The 24,296-nt window shown below is 40.0% G+C and overlaps 1 protein-coding gene across 7 annotated transcripts in view; it reads right to left on the reverse strand.

Annotated features, from left to right (window-relative positions):
• MBP (myelin basic protein) overlaps positions 1 to 24,296 on the reverse strand; it is a 461,835-nt gene that overhangs the window by 65,383 nt on the left and 372,156 nt on the right. For all 7 annotated transcript variants that reach the window (XM_033934384.1, XM_033934382.1, XM_033934381.1 and 4 more), the window contains one exon: positions 11,848 to 12,296. In XM_033934384.1, coding sequence (XP_033790275.1) covers positions 11,848 to 12,296 — 449 coding nt within the window. The remainder of the gene's footprint in view (positions 1 to 11,847; positions 12,297 to 24,296) is intronic.

The raw sequence follows: 24,296 nt of genomic DNA on the forward strand, positions 1-24,296 counted from the left end.
TTAAATTTTTATAATTAGGAAAGGAGAAAGAAAATTTATATCTAGAAGAAAAATAAAAAAAAATTATAAAATAGAAATAAATCCTAAAAAAAACCCATACTAATTTAAATGGGTGGCTGGTGGTTAAAAAGCTAATGATTACAGCTTAACACCTTCAGGTGGAGACGCTCTAAGTCTGAGGCTATATTTCCACTTAGACTACAAAAGCTGAGTTAGTTAGTTATATAAGTTGGTGGGATGAAATATTTAAAGGGAAATTTAATGCGGGTCTTATGATAGGGAATAGTAGCAATACTATATGATTTATAACATTAGCTTGTGGCCATTAATGCAAAAAATAGAAACTCGGCCATTTTACGGCTACAATGAATATGGCCTTAGCATGTGGGAAAGAACCATGTATGGATGTGCCAAGGCACAGCTCAGTTTGCGTTACTTTTAGAATTATGCTGTAGCTAAATTATTGATACTTGGTGTAGAAAAGATGAGCTGGTGGTGGGTGGGGGGGAGGATTGTGGCAAGATTGTCTTTTCACTTTTAATAGTTTTCCTGTGGCTACAAGGCAAGTAACAGATTTGAAAAAGTCAGACTGTAAAGCGTTGATCATCTTCATAGTGTAGTTTTTTTAGTGATTTTTTTTATAGAGTTCTTGTAAATTAGATAAGTATAGTGGTGTTTATCAGAACGTTTGTTTATGCACTAGTTCAGACAACTTTCCCTGTTACTTGTTCTTGATAAGTGAAAACTGCAGAGAAATAAAATACATATCAAAACAAACAAAAAAAAAAACCCCAAACAAACCCAAAAGAGAAAAAATGAGCAATGGTGTAGTTATGTTGATTTTATGGATTTGGTCTATTTAATGTGAAATTTTATGTTTTAGTATGCCTTTTTATATGGTATGCAATTTTATTGTGTGTGTCCGCACTGTGCTTCACTTTGATAAAGGCGGATTATAAACAAATAGAGCAGCAGGATTTATTTGGAATGGATACAATTCACCCTGCATTGTTATCCTTTACAAAGAAATCCTATTGCTGTGCAGTAAGAAGCACATTCTATTAGGTACCTAAAGATAAACGCCTAAATAAATAGCTCATAATTGAAAAATACAAATTGGATGATAGGCAGGCACCTATCTTCTTAAGTGTGATTGTACAAAAGATAGGTGCCTATCTGTGCCTTATTCGAAAGTAGGTGTGCTTAGGGGCGGAGAAGGAATTAGGCGCTGCTAGGTGCAATTCTCTAAAGGACTTAGGTGCTTATAATGTAGGCCTTTTAAACCCTGGCCTACATTCAGGTGCCTGTTTCAAGTTAGGCGTGATTCTGTAATTGGCGACCAAGTGTGATTGACAAGTGATAGACAGCTATATTTTAGGCGCTTATCTTTTTAGACGCCATTTATAGAATTATCCTAAATTCTTCATTTTAATTAGCAGGAAAATTATAGCTCCAGCAGAAAGATCATTTATATAAACACCATTGCATTGTTCCCTGTGCCAGTCTCTGTTTTCAATTTTCTACATGCATTTTTCTATGCACATAGCAGGAAAGCAAGGGAGTAGGTATAGGTTTGCATTTTTTTAAAGCCATATGTGAAACAAACCCACAAAACTGGTAAAATAAAACACAGAATAACATTTTAAAACATCCACAGGTCATTAGGGATACCTGCCCTGGAGCACTGCATCCAGTTCTGGAGGCTTTACCTCCAGAAAGATATAGGAGGGGCATTGTCAACATGACGTCCAAATCTGAGTTTGGACGTTTTGTGGAAGTTGTACAAAAATCCAGTAGCAAGAAAGACCATTTTTGGAACAGAAAAATGTCTTATCATTTTGTTTCAAAAATGGTCATTTCTCAGATGTGCGTGTCCTCAGTGCGTTAATATCTTTGAACCATTTTTGTAAAAACAACAACAACCCACGTCTAAAAGAAAAACGCACAAACAAGCTATTGGGATATAGGAGGGGCCAGCATTTTTAGTACACTGGTCACACAGACATCCCAGCAGAGCACTGCAGTGAACTTCACATAAAAGACCCAGGTACACATCTCACCATAATGCCCTTATGTTAAGCCCTCCAAAACCAACCAGAGCCAACTGTATACCACCTCAATAGCCCTTATGCCTGCAAGTGCCCCTAAGTGTTGAAAAATAAAAGAATTCACTCTTGCTTTCTGTTGTTGAGACAGACATGGGGGAAGTCACTGCTTCACCAACAATATATACAGGATGGAGAGACTTTAACAAAATACCTCTCATATGTATTTGTTTCAATTTCTGTATCACTGCTCAAGAGAGGTGAAGAAATCTTCTTCCAACCCTTGTCTCATACTGTTTCTGAATTACATTAGGTTATAAAGGGAAAGAGCCTCAGATCCCTGTGTGTTGTAAGTTTCACAACTGAACAACCACACTAGATAGGGTAGCTACCTCATTGGCTCTAACCCCCTCCTATCCAAGCCACTGCTTCCCCTGGTTTGATAGCATGGAATGTTGCTACTATTTGGGTTTTTGACAGGTACTAGTGACCTGGATTGGCCACTGTGAGGAAGGGCTATGTGCTGGATGGACCATTGGTTTGACCCAGTACTGCTATTCTTACGTTTTTATGTTCTTCCTATGTCCAACTTTGCAGTACACACTGACATCTTTGCAAATGGACTCTCATACAGTGCAAAAATAATACAAGGAAAAAAAAAAAGGAATCACAAATAAAAGCAATCAGGAGTATACTTAATAAACCTATGAAAGAGCTTTATTAAAAATATGAAATAATTTTGCAAGCTTTTAAAGATGCAATGCATTCGCACCTGTTTTAAAATGGAAGACTTTTAGTATTGGTTTGTTCTCATTTCACATTAAATACAATTGTTACCACTCAAATACACGACATGATACTAAATAGTTAACAATTTTATCAATTGAACTTATTGACATCTAATAACCACAACTGTTTACTTTATAGTAGCTAAAATGGTCTCCTTTCATGATTATATTGCCTACAAGGATTTTTTGTAAGTCCATGTGGAAAAATGCATTTTGGAAAGGTTTCCACTCTTGCTCATCTAAGTTAAGGCTGCCAACTGACTCCAGATTTGCAGGTCAGGGTTGATCCAGACCTGGGTTTACCCCAGTGCATGCTGGGCAACTCAGAACTACAAGTTCCTGCTTGCAACTGATCCACCCTGTCCTGTGAATCTGGATCCAGCTGCCAGCCATAATTTAAGGCCCTCTTTTACTAAGGTGAGTTAACCGATTAGCGCTCGCTAAATGCTAACGCATGCATGCGAGTCTATGGACGTATTAGCGATTAGCGCGCGCTAATTGGTTAGCGCACCTTAGTAAAAGAGGAGGTAAGTGTTTGTTATTTATGCTTATCTACAATTATATCAACCACAGTGGGGTCCTTTTACTGCTGCAGTAAGCGATAGTGCATGCTTCCTGAAGCTTAAAATGGCTTACCGTGGATGCCCTCAATCACGATCTTCTATTCATATAGATGCTTTAGTGTAGTTACTTCCCTGCAGAATCTATATAATACTTTAGCCTATGAAATCCTTAACTTTAAATATTACTGTCATCAACACTTAGGGCTCCTTTTACTGAGGTGCGCTAGCGGTTTTAGCGCACGCTTAGCACGTGCTACAATGCCGTGCATGCTAGATGCTAGCGCCTCCATAGAGCTTGCATTAGCATTTTTCATTTAGCGCGTGGTTTGCGCACGCTAATCTTCAGCGCGTGCTATAAACGCTAGTGCACCTTAGTAGCTTTGTAGCTAAGTTCCAAGATATAAAAACACAGAATTACACATCTTAAAGGGCGGTGCATGATAAAAAATGAGATGTTGATGTCCATAAAGCAGGAGCTCTATATTGGAGAACATTAGGAAGATCAATGAGAATATTTTTTTTATTTTTATAATAATGCAAAGTATAGCTGTTTATCACTGTCTTTAGAAAAGCTATCATCAGGGGTTTTTTTTTTGTAGATTTATCAATTGTTAGTCTATATTTTTATATGGTCATTTTAGTGTTATTTTCTTTTAATTATAGGTTACTAGTTAAGAGCTTGCAGGAAAATAGCAACTAAAAAGCCCCTGTTACAAAGCTGCGGTAGTGAGTCCTGAGTGGCAAATGCGATGCAGCCCATTCAATTCCTATGGGCTCCATTGAATTTGCTGTGCTGGGACTTACTACCATGGATTTATAAAAGGGGCCCAGACAGACTTTGGGGTGACAAGGGTTGCTAGAATGTATGAGTAGGAGTAGACATTATTATGCTGTTCGACAGGGCAATAGAGAGACCTCACCAGGAGTAATCTATCCAAGTAAGGGCCTAGCTCCAGGAGAATACAGATAGAGACAACCTAGAGAAGGGCTACCAAAATGGTATGGGGGCTATGAGATGTAACTTCCAAACAAGTATACCCTAGCAAAAAAAGTAAGACAGGAGAGATATTAAAATTCTTTAAAGTTATTAATACACAACCAAGCATATAAAGTCTTAACTGGAATACAGAATACAATTCTGGTCACTTCAGCAACAGAAACAAAACCACCGTGGAGAAGACGATGTCCAAGATGCAGGTTTTATTGAAAATACAATCAATTAATCCACATGATGAAATGTCTAAGACTCAAAGGTTTCGACAATCCTGTCTTCCCCAAGGGTCCCTAAAAGTCCTAATGCAAAAAACTGTGGATCAAAGGCAAAAACATAAAATGGTCAATCATGCAGAGTTCTCAACCAGGATCGGTTTACTCTCATGCTTGACCATCTTAGGTTTTGCCTTTGATCCACGGGTTTTTTGCACTAGGACTTTTAGGGACCCCTGAGGAAGACAGGGTTGTTGAAACACGGACCATGATGGGTGCATAGTCCCCAATCATTTGGGTCCTAGACATTTCATCATGTGGATTAATTGACTGTATTTTCAATAAAGCCTGCATCTTGGACATCATCTTCTCCACAGTGTTTTTGTTTTTGGTTCTGTGGAGCATCAAGGGTCAATTTTTGTTTGTTTGCACTTCAGCAACAGAAATATACGAATAGGCATGAGGTTTAAACAACAATGTGGAGGAAAAAGCTATTCATCAGGGTACACAAAGATGACTAAGGACATTATCTCCTGCATATGATATTTTATCTACCCTTAACCTCTATGGAAACAAAGATATATGTTATGCTAATTAGGTTTTCTATTCCACCTTTACCTATTCAGTTCAAAGTTGGATTGTATTAGTTGGGTCAGTTACCCAGGAAGTTACAATGGACAGTTTAATATATAAAGTGCAAATAACACTATTCCCCCCTCACTCCTTTTACAAAACCACAAAAGCGGTTTTTAATACAGGCCGGTGTGCTGAATGTTCTGCTCTGCTCCCGACACTCATAGAGCTCCTATGACTGTTGGGAGCAGCAGTGAGCATTCAGCGTGCTGGCCTGTGCTAAAAGCCGCTTCTGCGGTTTTGTAAAAGGGAGGGTATAAGCAGGAGACAGTGCAAAACAACTGGTATGGCCAATGAATATGGGTGAAGTTGGATTAAAGATAAATTTACTTGCATCATATTTTGAAATCCAGGCAATAAGCCTCTTAAAATGTCTACCCATCAGTCCAAATAGAGGTATCTTTTAAACTTGGCACATTCTTAGATGGCAATATTAATACAAAATAATAACAAGAAGGACATAAGAATATCTAATTAGCAAGGTTAAGTATGTAAGATATAAAAAAATAATAGGATGGATGGAAAAAAAAGCTTTAATTATATCTAAAAAGTTACACAAGATCTTTAATTTACCCTGATAAAATATGGAGACAGCTTTACTTCTCACTTAGTTAAATAAATAAATAAATGAATGAATGAATGAAGATAGTTATCTTTTTGGGGCACCTGATATAAGTGTCCATCTTTTCAATGGTTCCATGTATTTAGAATCAATTTAGTGAATATAAGGTACATATGGAAAAATTAGAATAAGTTAATCAATATTAGTGTTTTATAAACTGGAAATAAAGCCAAATGCAATAGGACAAAATTCTGTATTATACAGTTTAATGTTCAGAAAGATCAAATATATAAAGCCAACAAATGAAACAAAATCATATTAAGTTACAGTCACCATAAAGCAAGTACCATTAAATACATCAAAGTTTATATTTTTTACATTACTATTTATACAAAATTAGTACAAAGGCAGTGAACAACACAAAGACAGACTTTTCCCCACTTCCCCAAAGAAATTTTGGTAACAGAAGTTATCAATAAAGGACACAGTAAATTATTAACATTCTTACTGAGCATTATACATGGTGTCTGGGAAAAAAGAGGACCCCCCCCAATATTTTTCCAAACAATTCAAAAACGTCCTACTGAAGCAGAAACCTCAGCTTGGTGGAGTTTAAAAAAAAGACTTGGATAATTTCTTAAAACAGAAGTGCATAGGTCATTATTGAGATGGCTTGGGGAAATCCACTGTTAATTCCTAGGATAAGCAGCATAAAATCTGTTTTACTACTTGGGACCTGGGTTGGCACAGGATACTGGGCTTGATGGACCTTCGGTCTGTCCCAGTATGGCAATTCTTATGTTCTTAAGTAAATTCAATCTATTTTGGATGGTGCTCCAGCACATCAAGCTCTTAATTAATGAAACCCCAGAATTCACTGAGCCAACAGCTCAGTGGCACTTTGTGAATGTGTCAAGGTTGAAGGAGGATACTTTGAACATAAATCTAATCTAATCCTTAGGTTTGTATACCGCATCATCTCCACGTTTGTAGAGCTCGACGCAGTTTACAGTAGGAGAAATAGGAAGGAACTACAACAGAGGGTTAGAGGTAGAAGTGCTATCTCCTCCTCTCCCTATTGGCTAAGGCTCTTAACATTTGCATCTCCTCTTCCTATAGGCTAAGGCTCTTTACACCTGCATTGTGAGGTCATAGAGCTTTATGGTTATAGAAAAAGAGAAACATGATAGCAGATAAAGGACAAATGGCCTATCCAGTCTGCCCATCCGCAGCATCCGCTATCTAATCTAATCTAATCCTTAGGTTTGTATACCGCATCATCTCCACGTTCGTAGAGCTCGACGCGGTTTACAGTAGGAGAAATAGGAAGGAACTACAACAGAGGGTTAGAGGTAGAAGTGTGAAGAAAATTTAGAGGACTTGGGATGCCAAGATATAAGAGTTTCCTTGATTCCTAAATTGGAGGGAGACTTACATTTTTTGAGAAAAGCCAGGTTTTCAGGTGTTTGCGGAAATAAATAATGAATTAATTTGAAAATACATTAGTATAATGGTTCCCCCCCTCTAAGGTCATACTATTTTAGCACAAGGTCTCATTGCATAAACTTGGCCCCTATGCTAAAATAGCACACATCGATGAATTCCCCCCCTAAATGTTTAAACAATTGCAAAGTACATAAGGGATCCCATTTTTTCCAGACAGCATGTACAATATATAGGCTGATCAGCATTGGACTTGATTTTTAAACTTACAGTATTGGCTCTGTTGAACAAGACCCCAAACCCATCAAGTTAGAACCTTGAACAAAAGACATCCTAATATTAAAAGAAAAACTCCATCACAACAACAGGAAATACCATATAACTGCAGCAACCATAACTGAAAATAGAATTCCTGAGAACGAAAGGTATTCTGATTGTTGGGCTTCCACCACCATCAATTTTGTGTATTTTTTTAAAATTCTAGTTGAACTAACCAACTGCAAACCACGACTGATTTCTGACTACTTACTACCAAAGTCTACAAATATAAATAGTGTGTTAAATAAGAGAATCTTTGGAACGTCACTTCAGTCGTGGTGGAATGAAGTAGTAGCTTGATGGCTAGAGAAGCAGATTGTAAGCCAGAGCTATCAAAGTTCAAATCCCAGTTCTTCTACTGACGCTTGTTGAGCAAACCACTTCCCCCCCTGCCTTGGGTACAACAAAATTGTGAGTCTACCAGGGTAGAGAAATAACCGTGAATTACTTGCCTTGAGCCTGGATTTGGAAAAGGCAAGTAACTATAGCTAAAATTCAAATCCAATCCATAAATCAAGTTGCTAAAGTTTACTGTGTCCTCTAGAATATTATGACATTTATACTCTTTTCACCAATACTGAGGTTCACTAATAATACAATACATATATCTGGTTGAACTTTACAAATATCAGCATTTAAGACTGCCAGTAGGTTTGTAATACCACTTGTCACACAGCTCAGAACTAAATGGCACATGATTTACAAATTGAAAGAAAAATCAAAACATTTCTAAATTTAATTTCAGGCATGTCAATAAAAAAAAAGAGCACTGTACCAAAATTGTAGATCATACAGCATGTGCAAGAGAAAATAAAAGCAGCAGGGTTAAGTACCATAAACTGATTGTTTATTGAGGAAGATTGATCACCCAGCAATACCAAGAGAAGATGCGACCAGACAATGAAGGACGGACCATGGCACAAAGGAATTATCGTATTTTCTGACATGTTACACTGTGAAAAACCTTCAGAGCATTTCCCGCATCAAGTCAGACCTAATTTGCTATGATTTTTAAGCGAGCTATTTTTAGAACGCTTTCAATGCATTATTTAGGTCTACTTATGAATCATGGGCATACCTTCCATTCTATATGAGAATTAAAGGTCAAATCAAAGGGCTGGAAAATTTGTTTTTATTTAAGGATGAGAACTTTTATTATTTTAACAATCTTCTATTTTTATCTCCCGAGATACTGAAGAGCAGGAGAACCTGATTGTGTCCTAATGAGAAGAGGTTATAAAGCTCACCATACCTTCTCTGTTAAACCAAAGGCAGTTGGTTGTTGTTGTTTTTTTTTTTTGAGGGGGGGGAGGAAGGCTTTTTTGTTGTTTTGTGAATAGTGGACAGTACAAGCTTGGCTGCAAGAAGAATATGCCTCCATGACAAATATATACCACTTTGCTTGAATGCCAGCTCTCAGGGTTTGCACAAAGAACAAGTGTTACACTGCAGTTCAAATGAATGCTTCATGCAGTTGCTGTGAACTGCTGTCTGGCACTTAATACTGCTTTAAAATCTCAATGCTGCAAGCAGGTCGGATAAAATAATGTCTTTAAAATAATGTCAGTCTCATATAGTCCTTTGACCAAGTTCTAGAGGCAGGCTAGCAGAAAGACAGGTACCAAAAAAAAATTGTGAGCCCACTAGGGACAGCTAAAGTACCTGCATATAATATGTAAACTACTTTATACCACAGAAAGGCAGCATATTAAATCCCCTCTCCCTTCCTTTTCCCAGTATAATACGAAGGGGACAATTTTTTTCAGTAAATTACTTAAGAAATTAAGTTGTCTTAAAATGTACTTGGCAGAGTCTGACTCACAAAGACATTTCCCCATTTTCTGCCTCTGGAAAAATGTTTTTGGCAACCCCCCCCAAAAACCCCTAAGTTAAGACTGTCGATCCACCCTTAACACACATTATTAATAATTCATAATATGAAATACTGCACGTATCATTCCTGAAATGCTATTTACTTGGAAAGCATACTGTGTCTATGGCACTTGATGAATATTTCCTGACCTGAAGACTATCTTAAAAGTATCCCTCAGGATATCTGTTCTTTTCTTATTACCAAAGATTCTCATTTCTGGGATCAGCAGTAGGCCATACAAACAATGGGATTCGGTGTTCACTCAGAGAATGGCTCTAATTTATCATTCCCTCAACACTTCTATTAGAATACAAATCACTTTCCTTAGTCCACAGAATTTTTTTTTTTTTTAAAAGGTTGGCGATATATTTTACCACATCTTTATTACATCTTTTTTCATTTTCTTTAATTGTTCTGCAGGTGCAATTTTTCTATTGCTTCTGGTAGTGCTTCTCATTTTTCTAGCACTAACAGACATATGCAGGACTGTACCATTACACATTAGAGAAGGTCCCTGCCCTGTAGAGCTTACAATCTAGGCAACACAGACAAAACAACTAAGAGCCTTTGTAGAAAAGGCTGGAAAGAACTAGAATTAGGAGTTTTTTGGGGGGTGGTATTAAAGGAAAAAGGACTCTTTTCCCTAAATTCTTCTAGGGAAAAGTCCCATCTTGCTCAGAAATTCTACTTACTTTACAAAGCACTGAAAATAAAGCAGAATGACTGAATAATCCCATGTGAAGGCGTGTTAATCCACTCGGAGCTGAACTATTTCATAAATGATTAACACACACACCCACTGCTACAATTTTCACCAGATAAAGAACTACCGCAAATGAGATTTCTTAATTCCTTGCTTATTCCTTTGTGGGTAGAATATATTACTTTGCACTGCTCCCAGGAGCAGGATACTATCAGCAGCAGACCCTGTGATTCTTTTATTGCTGCTGGCTCAGAGAACTTCTTATTTTAGTCCATTATTAAATGAATATGTCAGAGTTTGTACTGCTTGTTGCAGTGACAGCCAAGAGAAAAAAAAATGGCTTTCACAGACACCATGCAGTTGTAATGCAGAATAAAAATGTCAGATGAGCCTGATATCAGAAGCAGGTATACCAGAGCTCATTTTATTTCCAGTTAATCCAAGAGCTTGAGATGCATTCCAAATGTACAATCATTCCAAGACAATGCGCGTTTTATTCTAGAACATTAAGGTGTTCCAGCTTTTTATGTGGACAAGGGATAGAGCTTTAAGCCCATCAGATAATCAAGTCTAGCTCTGAATCTCAAACCCTAGAGCTTTTCAAGGTTAAACTCTTGGGCTGCTGAGAGGAGTTGTAAAGTATAGAGCAGAGAAGTGTAGGAGAGCATATGCTAGGGAATGACTCTGGAGCAGTGAAATCTGTTCTGACAATGACTGTTTGTCCAATGACGGAACACTCCTGGAACAACAGAGCAGCCCCAGGGGCCCATGGCAGTAGGGGATAGGTGGGTAGGGGCCCATGACCCTTAGTGCCTGAGGGCCCAGATCACTGTCAGCCCACCCCTGCTATTCACCTTACCATACAAAAAAGAATAATTCATTTCCTTAAAACAGAGATTCCATTCTCTTAAATAGTTATCTGAAGTTGAACTAGTTTAAATACAGGGAAAATGTATAATGTTATACTAGTAAGCCATACTGCTGAAGAAAATGTTGGTTTTAATTATGTCCTGACCCAGTTTTGGTGGGCTGGGGGGGGGGGGGGAGGGGAGCAGTATGTCAAGGAAATAATTCCCTAATCAAATTGTAACATTTAGAAGGGGTGATAACATTCTTGCAATACAGGAGTGCCATCACAATTATAAAAAAAAAAAAATGAAAGAAATTCTGTAACAAAAAGGTAGTTCTGTGAGTGAATGTATGGTACAAGCATTTACGCTTAAGAAAAGAACGCTAGTTCTAGGACATGGCTGCTTTCTCTCAGCAATTAAAGCGCATCTCGCACTTGAACAGTAATGGAGTTCTCCACTACAGCAATTGTCGACAGGGTAAATGCCTCATCCCTAGACTCTCACAAAAACTTAAGAGACAAAAACTTTATTCTAAAGATGGAAGCAACCCATTACCATATTTAAAAAGAAATACTTCTTTCAGGAATGTCTCCAGAATCACACCCTAGAATGCTCTTCTGTATGCTAGCCAGCAGAAGAGTGAATGCACCAACAAAAGAGTCAGCTGACTATGCCATCAGGTTTCGTAATACCACCAAGCTTTATAATAGTGCCTGGAACACCTCCATTCTGGCTAAGCCATTCTTTGGTTTCTGGTGGATCCCTAGTTCCTTTCCCCCCCCCAATTTCCCATCCCCCTTTCCCACTTTGTTTTTATTATTATTATTTGCAGTTATTTTGGTCTTTATTCCTCAAAGCTCACCTTTCCAGATCCCCTCCTGTGACGTTCTCGTTCTCGTTCACCTCCAAAGAATCTGCCCAGTGAGTCAAGTAGACCTGAGTCTCTGTGCCTCCCGTGGGCTCCGTAGCCATGCCTAGAGTGATCCGAGGTGCTCGCACTTGCCATTTGCTTTGCTCCGTGCCTGTAACCGGAGTGTTTCTGTGATGCCATCAAATCAGAGTCCTCACAAGTTGCTCCGCTGTCTTCAGGGATGGTTTGAAGCTCATCTGACTCCGAGGGCCGATCTTTGAAGGTGTTGTCTTCTCTCCCCGGTGCATCTCGGGAAAAGAGGCGGGTCAAGTGGGGGCGAGCTGAAGAGGCAGCTGGGTTGGCTTCTGTCCAGGCATTCTTCGAGTCTGCTGTGCCCGTGGAGTCTGTCACCGCTGTGCTCTTTGAGGAGGTCCCATTGTTTTGGTTCACATCTGCCTCTCCTGCAAACAACAAGAATGAGATATGAATGCAGGCCTGTGAAAAACATGAGGACTGGAACAATGTTGCTTTTTTAAATCCAGAGCTGTGCCTTGCTCATTTCATACACAATCCGTGCCATATGTACATTGCATTCTCTCCCCAACCTGCTTTTGCAAGTTTCCATACATAAGGATCGAGCAGGGCTCTTACATTAATTTTTTTTAAAAAAAAAAAAATCATTTTTATTATGAGACAACAAGAGAAACAAGCAGAACACAGAAGAAAAATAAGTAATTTTAAAACCTCAGCAGCACTGGCTAGATAAGCTTCTATTCCCAAACAGTTTTCTTGCATGAGAAAAACTGAGCATACTGTTAAGGAAATTCATTAGCACTTGCATCTCAATGAATTCCACACATTTGATCATACTTCATTTATAATTCCCCCTATATTCAAAGTCATTTAACCAGCCAGGAATGGCTACTGACTTGTTAAATAGCGCTTAACCGGCTAACTGTGAATATTCAGTGCGAGATAATCAGTTATCTCTGCTGAATATTTGCAGTTAGTAGCTAAAAGTTAACCAGCTATATTGCGTGAAAACCGGCAACATTCAGTGCTGACCGACTAAGATTAGCAGGCAAGTGACACCACCTGAATAGCAGTCCTATCTTTGCCTGTTATAACTTACCAATCAGTGCTGAATACTGGCTTAACTAGTTAAGGGCTCCTTTTACTAAGCTGCGGTAGCGTTTTTCAGCGCGCGCTGCCCCCGCGCCAAGAACTAACGCCAGCTCAATGGTAGTGCTAGAGTCTAGCGTGCGCGGCAATTCAGCGCACGCTAAGACCGCTAGCACAGCTTAGTAAAAGGAGCCCTAAGTTATAGCTGTGAAAACATTCAAATAGCTAGCCACTGGAAACAGCCCGTTGTTTAATATCTGGGTTCACTGCTGACCGCGAGACTAGGGCAGGCAAACCTTCCATGGTCTGAATATCAGGCCTAATGTGTATTTCTGAGCAGACATCCTGAATGTATCTAAAATCCTTTTTCACCTTATTCTTCATATAGGGGTCCTTTTACTAAGGCGCGTTAAATGCTAATGCGTCCATAGAATATTACATTACATTAGAGATTTCTATTCCGCCATTACCTTGCGGTTCAAGGCGGATTACATCCAAACTAAAACAAGAATTACATTCAAAATTTGAAGGAATAAAAAAAGCGATGACATAAAATTTTTAAGGTAATGAAAATGTCGGGTAAAAAGAGTTACCAACGAGAAGAAGAAGTCTTTAGGAGATAGGAATAGTGTGAATTGTGGGGATTTTAGATAACATTTGGTAAATATAAGAATGTTAGAGAGTATTAAATGTATAGACTGTGTTGGATATTGGGTTGGGATTATAATATAATAGGTGCGTTAACATTTAGCGCACACTAATCGTTAGTGCGCGCTAAATCAGTTAACGCGCTTTAGCAAAAGGAGCCCATAATTTTTTAGTTTATTCACGGTTTCTAAAAGTTCATTCTCTTAGATATATTTTTTATCTAGCCTTGCAGGCCTGAATGAGATGTAAATTCACTTTGCTGCTCATATAAATCAAACTATTACTCCCTGGGCACTTCCCTAATATTTTTTTTTATTTTTAATTATTTTAGGTATTCCTATCTACTGAGCAAACCTGCCATTCAATCATCTCACCCTTGGTATATGTCCCATTAAGTGGTCTGAGTAGATATCTTGCCCTTCTGAGCAAGAGGGTATAATTAATATTTCACAACCCGGCAGCCTTATTCCTTAGAGTAACCTCTTATGCTATTCACATTTTGATATTTCATTCTGTTCTGGAAATCATTTCATTTTTACTGAATTTGCGATATTAAGTAACGATGGGACCAGTAAAGGCATAACACAATTGAAGGGCTTATTTCGTTAAGCCCACTTTCAAACGGAGAAAGAATATCATTATCTACCAGTGTAATTAATTGTTGAGATGAAAAATGTGTTTGTCATTCGCCTTCAGCCATTAGTGGCTTTGGTAGCACTTTTACCAGATAAGATGTGGATCTTAAAAATGTTCTTTACAAACAGAAAGAATTTTGGGGCTTTAAGATCCAGATAGTTCCAGATGTTTCTCAGTTTTTGCTTTTGAAACTTAGGGGCTCCTTTTACGAAGGCGCGTTAGCGGTTTAACGCGCGTAATGGCGCACGCTAAACCGCCGGACGCGCTAGCCGCTACCGTCTCTTGAGCAGACAGTAGTTTTTCGGCCAGCGCGTGATGAAAAGTCACGCGCATTAAACCCGCTAGCGCGGCTTCATAAAAGGAGCCCCAGGAGTTACTCTTCTTGGTGGAACATTTTTTTATTTAAGATATCCATGGGAATGTGTAGTCAGATATTAATCACTGAAATATGTTTTCTTTAACCCTTCTCACCTAACTGTTTTTCTGTCCACGAAACGCCTTGAAAGAGTATGAAGTTTTGAGCTCTTAGGAATTAATTTCTCTGTTTTCAGGCGTTAGATGATCGATGTTGCTTTTTTCTAGGTATCCTAATAATTTCCTTAAATACTCTACTCTCTGCAATCTTGGATCCAAATGGTAGACTTGAGAATAATTAGTCTATTTTCTTCTTTATTTTTCCTTGATATGAATTAGACTATGTTGCTCTTTTCTGTACAAGTGTTTTTTGCTTGATATAATGAATGAAAATTTATAAATAAATAATAAATTTTTTTTTTTAAAAAAAAGATTTGTTTCCAAAATCAGCCAAATCCAGGTGAATGTTAATTCCAAAACTAGTGGCTGTAACATACGAGGTAGCATGCCATGCATTAGCCAATAATGTGGTATGCCAGCTTTGTCATATTTGGATAAGCAGGCAATAGAAAAATATTTTGCAGTTTTTACTTCAGTATAATATTTTTTAAAATTTTGCATCTAACACATTAGGGTCCTTTTACTAAGACGCACTAATCGATTTAGCACATGCTAAATGCTAAGGTGCCCACAGAATATACTGGGCGCCTTAGCATTTAGAGCTCTCTCTTTAGCATGCACTAAATCGATTAGCGCGCACTAAAATGGTTAGCGTGCCTCAGTAAAAGGACCCCATTATGGTAAAACAATCTCAGGGTCATCTTTGACTCTTCTCTCTCCTTCTCTGCCCAGATTCAACATATTGCTAAAATCTGCTGCTTCTTCCTCTATAATATCACCAAAATCTAACCCTTCCTCTCCGAGCACACTAACAAAACCCTTATCCATGCTCTTATCACATCGGGCCTAGATCACTGCAACTCGTTACTCTCAGGTCTTCCACTCTGCCATCATTCCGCCCTTTAATCCATCCAGAATTCGGCTGCACGATTCATTCCATGAGCGCTGCTATACACTTCTCCCTTCGTATTCGCGGTATCAGCATTCGCGGTTTCGATTATTTGTGGTTTTTAGCTTGCTGGCTCCTCCCCCCCCCATTACATCAGCTTGCATAGAGAAATTGCCAATTCCAAGAGTTTACAGAGAAAATCGCCGATTCCCAGCACTTTCTTCACCGTACTTTGCCTCTCCTTCAGGAACAGGCCAGGTCTCTCACCATGTTATTTGCGGTTTCACCATATTCATGATGGTTTTTAATAGAAAACAGCGAACCTATGAAAAAGTTATTTGCGGTTTTTCTGTATTCGTGGGTCTGTTAATCCCCTCTCACAGTGAATACGGAGGGAGAAGTGTACTCACATTACCCCTCTCCTAAAGACACTTCACTGGCTTCCCATCTGTTTCTGAATACAAATCGTACTCCTCTTACTGACCTACAAATGCACTCACTCGGCTGCCCCCCCACTATCTTTCCTCACTTATCTACTCTTATGATCTCCTCTGCGAGCTCTGCTCAGCTGGTAAGTCCCTTCTATCTGTGCCATTTTCCTCCTCTGCCAACTCCAGACTCTGTCCCTAATATCTTGCTGCATCGTATGCTTGGAACAAACTGCCCAAATTCTTACGGTGGGCTCCATCTGTGGAAGTATTCAAGGCCAAGTTGAAAGCCCACCTCTTTGAGACTGTTTTCAACTCCCAACTCCTCACACCCTACCTTCTCCATCCCCAATCCTATAAGTCATGTCTGTCTATCCAGGTTAGATTGTAACCTCTTTCGAGCAGGGACCGTCTATTAAATGTCAAATGTACAGCACTGCGTATGCCTTTCAGTGCTATAGAAGTGATAAATAGTAGTAGCAATAAAAAAGTATTATACAATAAACTATGCTGAAGTTGAATGGAGTTCTCTGATTGGTTGATCTCTGACCAATAGTAGGCAGGGGAATGTAGTTGGTTTAACTTAAAATTTACATAAATACGTCATTAAAAAAAATGCCGCGGCCATCTTTACTTTGAAAAATTAACTGGGGTGGATGATACCGGTGGTTGTGGTAAGAAATTTATAGTTGTTTCTTAATGGCTGTTAGGTGCTTGGGGGCTTGTTTGTTCTAGTTTGGGTAGATGGGTTACAAGTACTGATGTGTTCTGTTTGTTTTTTAGGGAGGACTCTTGAAAAAGCGATATGCGAAACATGTCGGGTCCAACCCTCCCGAACCGAGCTTAAAAACAATGAATGATTTATGAATTTATTCTAAAAAGAAAATTTTCTACTAAAGCTAAGTTTATTTATCAATTTATTTATTGGAGTATGAAATTTAATATAATGTGAATAAGCACTAAGCACTTTAAATGAGTTTCTGAGACGTTGTAGCACAAAGCATGGTGCACTTTAGAAAAAATTGGTTGAATAGAATGTAAATTAATAGTGAGCCAGTGACAATAATACCACATAAAGCTCACCGCTATGAAAGCTATTTGAGGAGATGGAGTGGTGGGGCTGAGGCTCAGTAAAGAAGATCTCAAAATTGGATGACTGCTTGTTATAAGATTGTAACTTTAGGTATGGCCATTTGCACAAAAATGTGATGAAAATGCCCGTGCCTACATTTAGGCACGGATGCCCTTATTCTATAACTATGATTGTAACTTAAAAGAATGCCCTCGATCTACCTATGACCTTCTCATTTCTGTGCCCCCCCTCCCTTTTTGACTCATGAACTTATGTACATAACTTGTAATTAATTCTAATTAGTGCCTACAATTGCTTGACAAAACACCAATACTTAGCGCTAATTAACTTCTTATTCAATGAAATTGCGTGTGCAAATTGGGTTTGTGCCCAATTTTCAGTGCTTTTTATAGAATTAGGGGATATGGGGCCCTTCCATCAAACTGCAATTTAAAGTGGCCTTAGCGTATCCTTATCTCTGTCATTACTGTATGATAAGGTCATTTTTACCACATGGGTAAAATGGCTGTTTTGTCTATTTTTTTGAATTAATGGCCATTCACTAATTTTCCCATTAGCAAGACTAGGGGATACACGATGAAGTTACAAGGAAATACTTTTAAAACCAATAGGAGGAAATATTTTTTCACTCAGAGAATAGTTAAGTTCTGGAACGCATTGCCAGAGGTCGTAGTAAGAGCAGATAGAATAGCTGGTTTTAAAAAAGGTTTGGAGAATTTCTTGGAGGAAAAGTCCATAGTCTGTTATTGAGAAAGACAAGGGGGAAGCCACTGCTTGCCCTGGATTGATAGCATGGAATGTTGCTACTCCTTGGGTTTTGGCCAGGTTCTAGGGACCTGGATTGACCACCATGAGAACGGGCTTCTGGGCTTGATGGACCATTGGTCTGACCCAGTAAGGCTATTCTGATGTTCTTATGTGGCCATTAGTGTGTGAGTCCCTATTTTGTAGGTGGTATGGGCTCGTGGGTTAATCACATGCTAATTGATTAGTGCTGAACATAATAACATAATAAATGATGGCAGATAAAGATCTCAATGATCCATCCAGTCTGCCCATTTGAGATTCTTATTAAAAATACATGATTAAATTAACTTATCTCTTTTTTTATATTTCTGGGCCCAGACTAAAGTCCACCTGGTATTGTTCTAGGTTCCAACTGCTGAATTTGCCATCTAAGCTCACTCCAGCCTATCTAACCATTCTATTGTTTGCAGGATATGTACTGTAAAGTCTGGCCAGTAATGTCCTCTTGTTCCAAGTTAGTGGAGTTCCCATTGATGTCCTCTCCAGCCCAACCTATACCGAATCACCATATATGGGACACAAACTGTACAAGTCTATCCAATACTGGCCTTAGTTCTTTAATTTATACCATTTGTTTTCTAATTAGAGATCCTTTATGCTTATCCCATGCTTTTTTGAATTCCATCACCGTTTTCCTCTCCACCACTTCCATCAGGAGGGCATTCCAGGCATCCACCACCCTCTCCGTGAAAAATAATTTCCTAACATTACTCCTAAGTCTTCCTCCCTGCAAGTTGCCCCTAACCCACCCCAGAACTAAAAAAAATAAAAAATAAAAATCTATTTTTTAGTACGTGGGAAGCACACTCCAATCACAAAATTACCGTGGGATGGCCCTGCAGTTAAGACTGTTTTTATTGCAGTAAGCATGCATCAGTGATTACTGCAGCTTAGTAAAAGGACTACTAAGGGGAAATTCATCAACGGGTTCTAATGATTAGCATGAGCTAAACGCCAAAGACGCCCATAGAAATATAATGTCTGTTCCAACTGAAAATGGCGGAATAGAAATCCCTAATGTAATGTAATGTAATGTAATATTACCTTAGACCAATCAATGCTCAATATGTAAATAAATGGTTTCTAAGGTACTCAGTAAACATCTTATGTCACCTTTATAAATGTTTTCAATAATTTTATAGTCTGTTTAATAGACCTCAGAACCACCACTCCTCCGTCCCACCGAAGTGTAATAATGGGGAGATGCAAGTGGTGCACTCCTCACCGGTCTATTTAATTTAAATTTTATATCATTCCTCCAATTCTTAAATTTACTTATCTTAGTAATGGCGAACTATCAGTTCTCACGGTAGACTGGCGGATAAGACCCAATGGGCATTCTTAGCGTTTAGTGTGTGCTAACATGATAAGTGCCCATTGATGAATTCCACCCCCGATGATTCACCCCCTCTTTTACTAAGGTGAACTAACTGATTAGCACGCGCTAAATGCTAACGCGTCCATAAACTAACATGCACGCATTAGCGTTTAGTGCACGCTAATCGGTTAGCGCACCTTAGTAAAAGAAGGGGTCAGCTTCAAAATTTATGCGAAGATTGGCATAGAATGAAATGCCTAGGTTCTTCTAAAATTAAACATTTTTTTTTTAACATAACACAAATGTCATGCAAGATTTTAAACAATACTTATAATTATCATGTTTTAGTTTTTTGCATGCATGTATTTATGTTTACAAGAAAAATTGATGTTTCTCCGATGCAACTACAATGGACTTAGTGGCTTTTGGAAATAAGCCTTTGAATTGATAATTTGGATTTTTAATAGCTTCCTATTTTTCAATAAGAGCTGAGTTGCTGCAGGCACTAGATGACAGATAATTAAAAACCTAAATCAGCAAGAAGTGATGCAGTCCTTGGCACAGCCACTGTGAAACAACCTTTGGATTCTTAGAGTTCGAGGCAATTAATTCTTCTTACAAATTAATGGCTAGAGTACCAACTGAGCACCGAACAAGATCTGCCTGGGCTGATAAATTCATGTACTACTTAATCTTTTACATTTAGACAAGGAAATGTGATGCAGAACTAACAATTAACATTTAAGTAGATCTCACTCACCAATATGCGTACATACAGCAGACTAAAATTGGTTATTATACCAAAAAATGAAGATTAAAAAAAAAAAAAAGCCTTTCCTGCTGAGTGAAAGCATGAAGAAGCAAACTCCGAGTGGCAGGAGGCATTAACATCCCCTTGCATTCTCGTTTTCATGCCAAGTGAAAGCTATTTTCTTCAGTAATCTACTACTAGTATTTACTATTTCTATAGTGCAGTGTATCGCAAACTGTGTGCCGCAACGAGATTCCGGATATGCCATAAGACGCCGGCTCACTGCTTACAGGACATGCCTCTCGCGGCAAAAGGCACATCCTGTAGGCATTCAGCTGGCGTTGGTGCCTCTCCTTCTCCAGCACCCCTCACATCCACGTGACATCCACACATTTCCGGATGCCCTCCAGCTGCGGCACTGAGTTTCATGTGCCGCAGCTTCAGAAACTTTGCGGGCCACTGCTATAGTGCTACCAACCTAATAATACCCAGTCTAGCTCCATTCTGTTAAAAGGGAAGGTGCTTTACAGGCATTACAGTATCATCTTTGTCTTTTATTGGCATTTGACATTCCCCCACATGGCCCCAAGAGGATTCATAGTGGTTTACATTAAACCATATTAAAAATGTGTATCCGCTATAATAAAACCCTTAGTGCGCATGCGCAGTTGAAACTTCGTGCGTCCCTGATCCGTGGCTCCGTGTCGCCGCATGCGCAGTAGGAGCGTGTGGCGGTTTTCCCAGCAATGTTCCTGCCCCCATCTCTGACGCCAGCTGACTTCTGACGCCGCCTCTCCTTCTCACCCCCGGACCAGCAGCGGCAGCAGTCGCGGGGCATTCGCTAGGCCGGCCCACTTCGATAATGCGAAGTGGGCTGGCCTAGCTAAAGCCCCGAGGCTGCCCGGCCTAGCGGATGCTGGACAGTGAGCAGGTCAGGGAGAAGGGATACTACTGGACACTGGGATCAGGAAAGGGGTAAACAGAATGGAGAAGGGCTACTGCTGGACAGGGGGAGCAGGGAAGGGGTGCTGCTGGACATGGGGGAGGTAAAAGTAAAGGAGAAGGGAAGACAGACAGGCACAGAGAAAGAAAGAAAGAAATGCCTAAGTCTACACATCTATTCTAGCACCCGTTAATGTAACAGGCTAAAAAACTCGTATTACAATAAAAAATCAGCAAAGACATATAGTTGAAAACAGGAGAAGCTTAAGCCCTCAATGAATGGGCTATTGTTTAGCAACCAGCATAGCATAGAAAGATGATCATAATCAAAGCTGAAATCAATGTTAGTATGCTGTGAGAAAAAGTAACATGGAAAAATGAGAGGGAATCATTTATTTTAAAGAACCAAAAAAAAAAAAAAAATCTGTTTAATGATGTGGGAAAATAAATAGAAAGATAGGAACAGGCCAATAGAGGGAATATGTATCACATTAATAACACTCAACAAATATTTTTTAAACTGTATTTATTTTAAAAGAAAAGCACATGATACAAAATGAAAGCTTTGGGGTTTTGTTTTGTTTTTGTAAGGAGAATGTCTTTGCAATATTAATATGGTAATTTTGAAAAAAAAAAAAAAGGGAAAAAACAGCCATCAACTTCACATCTGCTTGCCTACGTATCATACAAAATTGTAGAACTAAGATAGACATTGGTAGATAAAGACCATTGAGGGCTCCTTTTACAAAGCCGCGCTAACGGGTTTAATGCACGCGACTTTTCATCACACGCTAACCCCTGCGCTGGCCGAAAAACTACCGCCTGCTCAAGAGGAGGCAGTATCGGCTAGCGCATCCAGCGGTTTAGCGCACGGTATTATGCGCATTAAACCACTAACGCGCCTTCGTAAAAGGAGCCCTTAGTCTACTCAGTTACCAGTGTGAATCTGCCTGCTGCACCTCCATGCAGTCTCCCTCTTGTCTTCTGTCTTGTACTGTTGTCCCAAACATGTCTGATTTCTAGTCTGCAATAGGTGATCACTGCCCTTCTCAGTGAAGAATTATTTTCTTACATTGTGTTTGCGTCGTTCCTCCTCCAACTTGATAGGATAACCCTGTGTGCTAGAGCTTCTCACTCTATAGAATATGATATCTTCAGATGTATTCATTATGGGGCCCTCTTACAAAAGGCAGCATTAAGCGCGTACTAATTCCATTAGCACACTAAGCTTTCATAAAAGGATGAGAGTATGGAGTAGTGGTTAGAGCTACAGCCTCAGCTCCCTGAGGTTGTGGATTCAAACCCTAAACTGCATCTTTTGACCTTGAGCAAGTCACTTAATCCCCCACTGCCCAGGTGCATTAGACAGACTGTGAGACCACTGGGACAGATAGGGAAAAATGCTTGAAGTACATGTATGTACTCTGAATATGATTGTAAAACTACAAAAAGGCAGTAGATAACGTATTTTCACGCATATAACGCACGCGTTATACGCGTTTTTACCTACTGCGCATACCCCTCGCGCGTTATACGCGTGAGCGCGGTATACAAAAATTTTTTTACATAGTTCCCACCCCGCCCGACGCCCGATTCACCCCCCCAGCAGGACCGCTCGCACCCTCACCCCGAACGACCGCTCGCACGCGCTCCCACCCGCACCCGCATCCACGATCGGAGCAAGAGGGAGCCCAAGCCCTCTTGCCCGGCCGACTCCCCAACTCCCCGACAATATCGGGCCAGGAGGGAGCCCAAACCCTCCTGGCCACGGCGACCCCCTACCCCCACCCCGCACTACATTACGGGCAGGAGGGATCCCAGGCCCTCCTGCCCTCGACACAAACCTCCCTCCCTCCAACGACCGCCCCCCCCCCAAGAACCTCCGACCGCCCCCCCAGCCGACCCGCGACCCCCCTGGCCGACCCCCCTGGCCGACCCCCACCCCCCTTCCCCGTACCTTTGGTAGTTGGCCGGACAGACGGGAGCCAAACCCGCCTGTCCGGCAGGCAGCCAACGACGGAATGAGGCCGGATTGGCCCATCCGTCCCAAAGCTCCGCCTACTGGTGGGGCCTAAGGCGCGTGGGCCAATCAGAATAGGCCCTGGAGCCTTAGGTCCCACCTGGGGGCGCGGCCTGAGGCACATGGGCCCAACCCATGCATGGAAAGTCAGGGAGGATGAACGGAGAGTCGGGACAGCGCACGGAGAGTCGGGGCAGTGCACGGAAAGTCAAGGAGGGTGAACGGAGAGTCGGGACAGCGCACGGAGAGGCGGGGCAGTGCACGGAAAGTCAGGGAGGGTGAACGGATAGTCGGGACAGCGCACGGAGAGTCGGGGAGGGCGAAAGGAGAGTCGGGGTGGCCAGAGGAGAGTCGGGGCGGGCGAAAGGACAGTCGGGCTGCATGCGCGGTATACCCGTGAGCGCGGTATACAAAAGTTTTTGTACATAAAATCGTGGTTTCTGCGCGCTATACCCGTGTGCGCGTTTTACACGGGTGCGCGTTATCTGCGTGAAAATACGGTAATACCCAATCCCTTTTCCTAAATGCTTAAACTGCAAAATATTTTTTAAAAAAATATTTTATCATCATTTTGCCAATAAGCAAAACTGTTCATTTTTTCTGCCTTTCGGTTAACTAATACTTACAATGAGTGTTAAAATGCACCTTACTAATACTTACAGTGTGACTCTGAAAAGCAAAAGTTTGTCCTCCATCTAGTTCCATATAAATTGATGCTAATAGATACAGGAAGGAAGTTGTCATCATGGGCTAACATTAAGGCATTCTATTTTATTGCTAACTCCAGTTATTAGTAACTATAGGGCTCTTTTATTAAGTTGTGGTAAAAATGGCCTTTAGCACACCCTTGCTCAGGTCTTTCTCATGCACTTAGGCCATATTGTCACAGGCATAAATTTGGCTATTTTGGTATTTTTTTTTAGTATTAATGACTATGCGCTAATGTTACTAAGAAATTATAATTGGTTTAGACTTACAGAACTAATGACTTTCACATATTTAAAAAAAAAAAAAATTATTTTTCAATCAACAAAACCTGTGGAGGGGCATAATTGAAAGGGACATCTAAGTCTATTTACATCTATCTCGCAAGTTGTCCAAAGTTAAAAAGAGCCTAAGACACATTTTCGAAAGACACGTCCAACTTTTTTTTTACTTTCGAAAATCGTCTATTTATACGTCCTGCCGATCAGATCGTCCAAGCCACTAAATCGTCTATCTTTGTATCACATTTCCGTCCAACTTTCCGTCCAAGTCCAAAATGCCTAGAACAAGCTCTGTTGGACGTGGGAGGGGTCTGCAAAGTGATGGACTGCACACCCAGACATGCCAC

This window comes from Geotrypetes seraphini, chromosome 2 (genome assembly GCF_902459505.1).
Source record: "Geotrypetes seraphini chromosome 2, aGeoSer1.1, whole genome shotgun sequence".
Lineage (NCBI taxonomy): Eukaryota > Metazoa > Chordata > Amphibia > Gymnophiona > Dermophiidae > Geotrypetes > Geotrypetes seraphini.